The sequence below is a fragment of the Pangasianodon hypophthalmus genome, chromosome 4 (genome assembly GCF_027358585.1).
Source record: "Pangasianodon hypophthalmus isolate fPanHyp1 chromosome 4, fPanHyp1.pri, whole genome shotgun sequence".
Taxonomy (NCBI): domain Eukaryota; kingdom Metazoa; phylum Chordata; class Actinopteri; order Siluriformes; family Pangasiidae; genus Pangasianodon; species Pangasianodon hypophthalmus.
In genome coordinates this window covers 20,527,462-20,538,387 of record NC_069713.1, presented here as the reverse complement: position 1 = coordinate 20,538,387, position 10,926 = coordinate 20,527,462, and the positions used below count along the sequence as shown (strand labels likewise).

The following is a 10,926-nucleotide window of genomic DNA, read 5'->3' as shown; positions in this document are numbered from 1 at the left end:
GTGTTTTTCCCCAGTGCACCTGCAGCTAATTCACTATCAGCAGTCAATTAACTGCAGTTAGTGTGATTCATTCTGTTTTCCTGAGAAAAAAAAAAAAAAAAAAAGCAACGAGAAGCCAAATTTCTATGAATAAATAAACTGAGGTGTGTCTACATTCTCCACCTTATATGCCAAATGACTCATCTTAGCACTTAGTAAGTGTCGTCTTAGACTTGGTATTAGCAAAACAGATCACCTTAATGACATTAGACATGGCTAGATATCCTGCTTCTAGCATTTTCTATATGGTGGGAAAGTACATCCATGTCCAGCTTACTAGGAATGGTGCGAAAAGAAAAAAATCTTCAGACTTGCTCTCATATGGGCTGAAAAGTAGAAAGAGCTTTTTAAGGGGGTCTAATTTCCAGCAACTGGGCAAAGCAGTAAAGCAATACTGCATGGTACGACATTGCTTCCTGCATCCTGTCCAGGGTGTATTCCTGCCTAGCGCTCAGTGTTCCTGGGATAGGCTCTGGATCCACTGAAACCCTGACCAGGATAAAGTGGTTACTGAAGATGAATGAAACATTTTTGCACTGTGTATCAAGTCCCTATAAAAAGCAAGCTCAGATGCATTCATGTTTTCAAGGACACTTCTGGATAGATGCACCCAATGCATGTATAATGCATACATTTTATAAAAAACAATATTTGTAAGAAGAGGCTTTCTTGTTAAGTCTCTATAGTTTAACTTTTAGTTTTCACAGCTAAACAGTTATCTAATAAGCTTATTTATTGTAAATAAACAGTAATTAGTCAGTGTCTTTCTTTCTCTTTATGCAGCCTGTTTGAAGAAATCAGCTAATTTTATGCTGAAATCAAAATACTCCTGTCATCTTCTATCACGCTGCTATTTGACTTATTATGGAACTGCATTGAGCTCACAAGCCAATTTTAAAATAATATTGGGGATTTTTTGGACTCATTTGATTTGCATAAGCTTAGCAAGAAGAGTGTAGTGGTACAGTGAGTGTTTTGCTGTGCCATGATGGGCTTAAATTCAAACACACCTATGTGTTTGTATGATTAAAATGCACACTTTGTGGCACACGATTTTATGAAACATGTATCTAGCCATCAGACTAATACGTGTTTTCTGTATCTGTCTGTCTGTGTAATCCTGGCTTGATTCCAACCTAAGCATAAGTCACACATCTGCGATTTCCCAGTGTTTACATGAACTCAATATGCACAGCCATGTATTGTTTCCTGCACTCCAGAAATGTTAAAGCACTCCCAATTGGATTTCAAATTGTTTGATTTTGGTAATTTATGCCAGATGTAACCTTTTATTTGGACGTGTGAGGATTTGGCGTGGAGTGTTTTTGGGGAGTGTTGTGTCTCTTGGTGGCTCTGGCCTGATGCCCCACGCCTGCTCTGTCTGGCTCTCTCAGGCTCATGCCCTGCTGTTTGCCACCGTCTCTCTGGTGATGGGCACCGTGCCACACATGGCTGATGTGACAGTTAAGTGCTGCTTTGAGTTGCCAGTTGGAGTTCCTGGCATCTCCAATGCCCTGATGCCTTATATCTGTTTAATCAGTGCTCGAAAAGCACACAAGGCCTATTGGTATGTCCCCAGGACCGTAAACACGTAGGCCATGACCATGCTTTTGGCTTTTGGCACCTGTGCTTGTGAACTTGTGTGGAGTTTTGGTAGAAATATTATCTTTTCCCTTGAAGTCTCAGTGAAACTGACTTTGCTAACAATGGAGTCAGTATGTCATTAGCTCATATTATAGTCTTGATATGGCATTGTGGAAACATTTCGATATTAGAAACTCACATCTTTCATTGCTTTTGTCCTTTCCAGTATATCAGATTATACACATAACACAAACATAAAATCTAAATCTCCTCATGAACTGGCAGTGCCCTGTGTGCATTAGAATGAGAGTCCTATCTGAGGACCTTTCCTCTTGCCCTTTGTTTCTAAAGCAAGCAACAGAGAACAGCTGTGGAACCAGCTGTGGACAAAATCTATGAGGCGAGTAGGAATCTCACTTCCTCCAGCTGAACAGTTGCTGTTCCTCTTTTCAGCTCCAGAATAAACTAACACACTTCAAATCATCCAGTACAAGTCAGTCCTATTTACGAAATTGCTAAAAGCCTGCCAACTGCTAGTGAAGTTGTTTCAAACTGGAACCATATACTGCATGGCTTTCCTTACCCAGCTCATTGTTATACAGGAAGTTCTGCTATCTGAGTCCTGCGCTGGGTGACTCCTGGTCTAAACTGCTCTCCGAGGACCACCTGAGAGCGGGGGACTCAGAATCAAGTTGCCTAGCTTTAATCCTGCAAAGAATGTGCCTGTGATTCCCTCAGTAGTGGTGCTGAGTGAAACTAAAAAAAAACACCTCTTGAATAGATTTTATAGTTCTCTAATGGACAAAAAGCGTCTCTAATGAACAAAAAGAATTTGCTCTGTCTTATGAAAAATTAAAAACACTGTTTACGTAGTCTAAATATGATTTTGATATGAAGGTGTACCAGTATCTTCATCAATCCTCTAAATTTTACTTAAGAGCAGTGAAGTATGACACATTTTTACATCGCTGGATCTAAATGGCTTCAAGTGATGGACATTTTGATAAGTGAAAGTGCTCTACGACTGAAGCCATCCCTTTGTCGGCCGAGCAGAAAGGGGAGACTTTGGGGAGGATAAACTTTGCTTAGATGAGAGGAAAGGCAAGCCTTTTATCTTGGGCAGGCACTGTATTCTACACAATGTCTCTCCAGTACAGCCTAACAAAGAGCTCCTTATGTACTTCCTCTGGGCTGGCAGGCCTAATACCGCAGTGCCGGGGACGGTTGCGAGGAGACGTCTTTTAGATACTGAGCTTTGGATGGTGTGGTGGATAAAGAACAATTCATTGGTTCGGTAAAGTGTGTGTGTGTGTGTGTGTATGTGTGTATATGCTTGTGTATGTTCGTTGTGCCCTCCTGAAAGGTGGTGGCTAAACCCAAAAAGAGCTAGTTCCACTGTGAAACCTATCTCTGCCCCACGTCTACCTTATTTGAACTTCCTTGCTAGGCTTGCTCACTATTCACATCATTTATCCTAAAAAGGGTCATTTAGAATGTAATGTAGCTTTTTATTGAATGTGAGCGGCCAGCTAGCTGCCTACTTTGGTAATTTGATACATAAATTGTAACCACAACACACATTTCCAGTTGTCCTTGAAGTATAGTGTGGAATTAGACTTTCTGCTACATTCCATACATTGCCCAAACCCTGAGTGCATGAAAATCTATATCTCTACCTTGGAGAAGTCTGTCTTGTCATTAACTCTTGCTGAACCCTCAAAAGCCCCAAAAGCCACCCGCCCTCCATCGTCATGGTTGGATGCCTCCCGTCCTGATGCTGTCTGTCCTCAGCAGGGTCTCTGTTGATTGGCTCGGTGTGTGTCCTCCTCAGTGCCGTGGTGTGAATGACGGCCCCTGTCAGCGCTGACGGGCTTCCCCGCTGCTCCATATTCTTCCTCTGACTGACAGTTGCTCGTACCTCCTCTGAGCCACCCCAAAGGATTGCCTGTGTCATGGCAGGGCCACCTCGCCCTCTAAAGGAGAAAAAAGACTCTTGGCAGAAAGTCTTTAATGTTGCTCCCAGGACACAGAGAGTGTGAGTGCTGACCTCGAAACAAACACAAGGCTCTCTCACTCGCCTCAGACAGACTTCATTGAAAAGGTTGGAACGCCATGGGTTACACCAGTGCAAGTGAACAGAGGTGGTTTCTTTTAATTATTTATTCCCTCTTCATTGTCTTCATGAGACAATAATCAAATGAGCAAACTTTATTTAATTTTAACATGACTCAAAGGACGTTGTTCTTATTATATACATAATTGCAGTTAGAAATAATGCTGACACTAATTAAACTTTTAGGAATAATTGGAATTAATTATCAAGCTTAATACTACATAATGAGCAGTGGGTATTGTATGGCCATTGATCGTATTCTGCCATTCAGTGTCACTGGCTTCAGATACAATCTGTTAATATAAAGTTGGCTTCATTATTTGGTGTTTTGTTACATCTTGTGTATAATTTAGTCTGTGGAGATTCATGTCTGATTTGTGTGGTCTCAGATTGTGGTTCTCTGATTGACTTAACCATGTTCCTGGGACATACAAACACGTATGTTATGACTGGAGTCAATTAATTCCTATTGTCCCCCTCTTATTGTCCTAAAGCAGATGTCTTCTTTTTCTGTGGAGTGACAGGTGGTCATTTGCATTGGCCTATAGGAACAGTATGTATAGTAGAAATACTTCTTTATTGCACTTATGTATGTTCTGGAATATTTCTACTTTACACCATTGTAAATGTTTGTGTCACAATGTCTAGTTTTTCGTTACTTTACATTTTAAAAGCAAAGTTTAAAAACTTTTACTTAGACCAACTTCCCCTGACACCCTTCTTACTTAATAAAATGTTAAATTAGCTGAAATCAGTAAATACGTTTATTTATTTGCATAAGATTTTATCTAAAGTGACCTACTACCAAAAGAGGATACAAATGAGGGGCTTTAAGGGCTTTACTCAAGGGCCCAATAGTGGATATCAAGCTGGGATTCAAACTCACAGTCTTCCCGTCACTAGCACAGAGCCTTTTCCACTGATCTACCACTGCCCCAAAATACAAAGAACGTACATCTTGCTTGTTTCTGTGAATCATTCAGCTACATGTGGGTGATGTACTAAAAGAAAAAAAAAAAACTTAATGACTCATTTATGTTATGGGAGAAATTTTTGGTGGCTTGGATTCCCTTTTCTCTTTAAAGGGAAGAGTCACTGCAAATCAATGTAACAATATTCTGTCTTTTGAAAAAAATGTCCATTCTGATGGGAGTGCTCTCTTCCAGGATGACAATTCCCCCATCTTCAGGGCATTTTTGATGATGTTGAAAACTATGTAAATCAGATAGATAGATATATAGATAGATAGAGAGAGAGAATTACAGACATAACACATGACATTACAGACACCAATTACTAACAAGACATGCTTATCTGTAAATGCTTTGACCTTCACAGTCAGCAGATCTCAACCCAGCTGAACACCTATGGGAGATTTTGGACTGATACGCAAGACTCTCCACAACCATCATCAAAACACCAATTGAGGGAATATCTTTTGGAAAAAAGGTGTTCAGGCCTCCAGTACTGTTCTAGAGACGTGTGGATTATGTGCCAAGGTCCATTGAGGATGTTCTGGTGGCTCCTGGTGGCCCAACACCATACTTATACACTTTCATGATGTTTTTTCCTTTAAATTGTCACCTGTCTGCAGCTGATAGCTGTTTGCACCCACTTAACTTGGCTAGCTATCATTATGACAAGCTTGTGCTAGATGGCTAGTATCAGTATGCCTCACACCATTGGGTGACTGTAGTAGGTCTAGTAGTTCATACATTTGAAAGCCAGAAAAAGAATCAACCACAGGATCCCTGGTTTGATTCTAAGCTCTGGTATCTTTGTTTGGAGTTTTGCATGTTCTCCCCATGGGTTTACTCCAGCTTCTCCAGTTTCATCTCACCTCTACAAATCACCACATGCTATGCTAAATGAGTGTGTAAGTGTGAGTTTACATGGTGCACTGCAATGGACTGGCATCCCATCCAGAGTGTATTCCCACCTCATACCCAGTGTTCCCAGGATAGGCTCCGGCTCCACCATCACCCTGAACAGGACAAAGCAGTTACTGAAGATGAATGAGTTAATGAATATAGAGATGAATTGTTTGGCATAAACATATGGCAGATTTACCTTGTCTCTTATCAGTTTATAAGGAAGCAATTTGACCATATAAAACAACATCACTGAAAGATCACCGAGTACTTTATACCCAAAATTCTGCAGCTATAGGGACCCTTATACTGTTAAAAATAATAAATTTATAGATTCATAAAATTATAGTTTTAAGAACATAATCCAACTATTCAAACACTAAGCACACCTGCTAAACTGAGACCTTGGAATTCTAAGATTTTATGTGTCTTTTTTTTGGTCTTAATACTATAAATATGTTATTTATATAGTGAGAAGTTAAAAACTGTATCTCCTTTGACCTTGTTGAGGGTCAAAACCTGAATCAACATCAGTTTTGAAATTTGAACAATTATATTAATTTAGCGCCAAGAGCTTATTATTTCTGAACCTACACAGAACCCAAACCAGTTACACTGTGTTAAAATGTAGAGTTGAAATATTTTGCTTCATTCTAGTTTCCTAATTTTATTAAAGTGATGAATTTATTAAAAAGTTACTTTTACATTTAAAAAATACTTACTTTTTAAATTAAGAGTAAAATAGTTTTAGATTAGAAAATGAACAACCTCCCATAAGAAACCAGTATAATATGGTTGCAAGTCACTTTAATTGAATGGCTTATTCAATTAAAGTGACTTGCAACCATATTAAATATAACACCTATAACTGTGGTAGATAGTAGTTGATAGTGATCTCCACCATCATGTTATTAAAAAAACATAAAAAGTAAAATAAATAAATAAATAAATTACTGACTCTCTGGCTATACGTCATGGAACCTGAGCCAACTAACCAAAGTTGAACCATTCAATAATTTGAATAGAATATGTAAACATAGTCAGAATTCACTGTCAGAATTTATTTACCTACATTAAACCTGACTGACGCTGGCATAATTATCAAATTACCACCTGTTGTTGACATCTGCTTATACGAAGTATTAGAATTATAGGAATAAAACACAAACCAGCACTCTCTTTTCTTGTAATTGCCAGACAGCCTGTCCCATGTGGGCCTAAATTTGGTTACAGGAATTAAGCCCAGATTGCAAACCCAGATGTCTATCAAAAATCCATCTAAATGTATTCCGGTTATTCTTTAAAATCTTTAAACATTGCAGTCTGCTCAAAATGCACCAAGAAATCACTAAGTATGTGGTGTGCCATGTACTATCCATGATTTGTACTTCCACAGCCAACAGTTGTATGATCATAGCACTTCCTGTCTGTGGATTAACTACATTATGTTCTTATTAAATTTATACTCTTTATTCAGTGAACCTAAGTTCTTTTGGTGGATAATATCCCTTGAAATAAACCCTATCAGTTATTAATTCAGCATGCTCCTCCGTCAATTTAGTATCAAAGGGATATTGTTGTTATAACACATGACACTTAAACTATAGGTTTTGATGAATAGTCTCCCCATTTGGACCGCTACAGAAATGTGGGAAAGGTTACGGAAATATAAAGAACACCACTGCTCTGAGGGGGTAGAGAGGGGGTATTCTTCAAGGCTGTGCTGCTTTGTGAAATGCCTCCTCGACCCTCGGATGCCAGTCGCACTGCGCCCCTGACTTAAAGGCATGGTCTCACACAAACCAACAATTCACTCAGAGGGAAGCAGCCACTGGCGGGAACATTCTGCGAGAAGGCGGAGGTTGGGAATTCGCAGCCGAGGGAAAAAGGTCTGGATAGGTTACAAAGAGAGTCCCAAACATGGCACAAAGCTGGCATTCACTCCCCAAAGCCCACCACGCATGCTTGGGAGGCAGGTTGACGCTCACTCTAAATGTCAAAAGTGAGAATGTTGTTCATTTGCTAGCATGTCTGAGAATCAAATGCAATGTAGCAAGAGTGGGATGAAAAGCACATGTTCAGATTCAGATCTACATGTCATGAGAGCAACTCTCAGAAGACAAGCTTTTGCGTGTTGGTATAACCTGACTGCTGCCATTTGAGGGAAAGCCAGTGGTTAAATAAATATAGGAAAAAGTAGGAAAAATGCTACTTTGAATTACTGTAAGCAACTGCATGAAAGCTGCTATTAACAAAAGCCACCTGTAACAGGCTGAAAGCTTGGACACTCATGAGAAAGAGTAACATGACGTATATAAGATGATGTTATTAGATGTGTCCTGGAGTGGTTAGTTTATGTGCGCTTGTGTGTGTTTTTTTTTTTCTGAGCTTGTCATAGAATTTTGCATTAACACTTGCCAACGAAAGATTAAGCAAACAGAATGTCACAGTAAGGAATAAACCACAACCAGCCATGCTGTTATAGGAAAATAATCAATATTGGGTAATGCTGTTACCACCCCAAAACTGATTCTTTTTCAACAGCACATCACGAAGTGTTTTATTCCCCTTATACCACTGCAATTTGCCAATGATTACACATTTTAATTAATTAATGAACACGTTATGATTCGTTACAGTTTACAAGTTCACTTACATTATTGCAGCTATAATCTGTCATTCCCTTACCAGCCTCTCTATTTTTCTGTCTCTTGGAATTAATAAGATGAAAACATAGCTTTTCATGTAACAGATGAACCAGAAAGTGCAAAGTCCTCTGTTCTGAAGACTTTCCCATGGAGGATAACTTACTGACGCTGGAGGCTTCTTCCATAAATATTTGATAAACAGACCTCTTCACCATATCATCAATAATATAATCAATAAATATTTTTTTCCTTTGTTAAATAATAGCACATTTTAATCTGTTTACAGTTAGTCTTAGAATATGTAGAGTGTTTGCCATGCAAGTCCTTGTGAATGAGCAGTTACTGTAGAAGCGATAACGTAAAATTGACATTGAATTGCTAAAAGCTTGCTTGTGTTACTTAAAATTATTTAAAATTGCTTGTTTGACTAAAATTACTCAACGTTGTTATACAAAGCTGTTAATAAACAAATCCATCAGGTGGCTTTGGTGGATGTTAATGTGACATTTTGAACATCATCAAATTTCTAACTAGATATAAATAAGTTAAAAAAAAAAGCAACCTCCTGATGTCTCTGCAGCGATGTTAATATCTTACAAACATTCTGTCTTTCTTCAGAAATCTCCCTTCATTTAGTGTGTAACAACCAGCTACAGTGATAGTTTTTAATATATATAGTTAATATAGTTTATAGTTTTCAAATATATTTTAACACACCTGAATTCACATGGTGTTAAGTCTAGTGGTGTAGTATGTGTAAACAATATAAGCATAGCCATTAGTAGACTCATCTAAAAATACACTATTAATATTGATGCAAACAAATAAGATTTATAATCACTTTATGAGTATTTAATAACACACATTATATGACTTTATCTCTCATAGTTTTCTTGTTTTTATTTAATATTTTTAAACAGCACAGAAATTCACTATATAAGAATTCCCTTTACCTGCTTAGTAAACGCTGTAATGAAAATAAATGAAAAAATTACAAATTCAAATAAGATGTTACCACATACAAGCTTTGAAAATTTCAGAAATGTGCAATGCACCTTTTCTCCATGTGTGATACTGATGCTGCCTCACAGGCCCATTTGTGGTTTCATATATAGCATTCAAGTCTTACAAATGTGAAATGTTCCTTGTAACTAAAATGTAGAAAAATAATTAAATACATAGAAAAAAATCCTCATTGTAGAAGGAAAAGGCTGAGAATACTGCATCGCAGTCTGTATCGGTCTTCTCAGTATCTTGCTTGTGCCCCATGTAAGCGGTGTGTGATATCTGAACCGTGCCTCGCTCTCATGTCTATGAAACTCCCCGCTTTTGTATGGGGAAATTAATTCCTATTTGGGCCTCCCCTCATTGACTAGAGGGGTGTCTGAGGGGGCTGAAGTGTGTGTGTGTGTGTGTGTGGAGAAGATATGGGGAGGGCTGTCCAAACTACAAGTCAAACAATATACAATAGACAAGAATGCAAATAAAGTTTATACTGCATTTTCTCACAAAAGCCCCTCACTGGCGTCCCACTTGCTGCACTCCTCAGGATGCCACAAAAGAGTCGTGCTCCTAATGTACACTGCTTAAAAAATTAAAGCCCTGCCTGAAGAGCATGTGTGTGTGTGTGTGTGTGTGTGTGCCTGTGTGTGTGAGAGAGAGAGAGAGGATTCCAGATCCTGATCCTGTCATTATAGGCAGCTGCGGAGGCTGGAGTCATTGCTTATGCACAGGGCCGTGTCTGTGTGTGTGTGTGTGTGTGTGTGTGTGTGTGTGTGCCTGCGTTTTCCCATAATGCAGTGTGATAAGGATTGGCCTACATGAAGCTGAGTGTGTGGCATCTGATGAAGGCTTGATTAGGTGTGTTATCTGCTGCTGAGCTGCTCCTGATGAAAGCTCCTGAAAGGGCGATGGCTGGGAAAACAGCAGACGGCTCCATCAAATGGCAGTTATGCTATGACATGACAGCCAGGACCTGGTGGATGGTAAGTTTGGCTTTTTTTCCCTACATATTTTTTTCCATACCTAATGACTAAGACGTATGACCAGGTAACTCCTCCTTCAGAGCTCATCGCTGCATTGTTGCTGAGGTTTGCATTGCAAATTTTCCAAAAGCTCCGAATTTTTCAGGCAACACTTAATAACCATGTTATTTCGAGTAGCAGCAATGGTATAGACAGAGCATATATGTCAGCCTACATGTAAAATAGCACAGGCATTTGTGAATATTTGGCAGAACTTGTACTTGACATGAATTTACTCTCACCTCTCATTGCGACCCCTCTTCAGATGTTGGCGGGTGTGTTGTTGTTCAGTGAAGTGTGTGCAGGGGCCACGCGTGTCGTCAGGGTCAAGCAGGTTGAGCGGGTTGCGTAACCCTGCGCTTGGCTTGATGTCAGAGGGTTAAAGCTGTGTCAGGGAGTCCACTCTGTCCTCATCAGGGGGAAAAGCAGTCTGTCACGCTGTGATAGGTTACAGATCATATCGTAATCAGCCGTGTGTTATTGTAGTCCATGTTGGATCCAGTTTTGTGATGTGGTGAAAGCAGCAAGTGGTAACACTGAGTAGTAGTTGTAGACTCATGAGCTCTCCATTAAGGAATTGGAAAAGAAGTGAAATCCAAGTCTTCACCTTATTTCTGTGTCAGCCTTCGTCCAACACCGATCTGCCG

At 39.3% G+C, this 10,926-nt stretch overlaps 1 protein-coding gene across 3 annotated transcripts in view; it reads left to right on the top strand.

Annotated features, from left to right (window-relative positions):
- Positions 1-9,948: 9,948 nt before the first annotated feature.
- Positions 9,949-10,926, top strand: part of LOC113540206 (nuclear factor 1 B-type) — a 92,361-nt gene continuing 91,383 nt past the window's right edge. The window contains exon 1 of one of the 3 annotated variants that reach the window (XM_034303547.2): positions 9,949-10,240. In XM_034303547.2, coding sequence (XP_034159438.1) covers positions 10,145-10,240 — 96 coding nt within the window. In that variant the 5' untranslated portion in view covers positions 9,949-10,144. The remainder of the gene's footprint in view (positions 10,241-10,926) is intronic. The other 2 variants (XM_026936518.3, XM_026936522.3) reach the window with 2 other exon arrangements.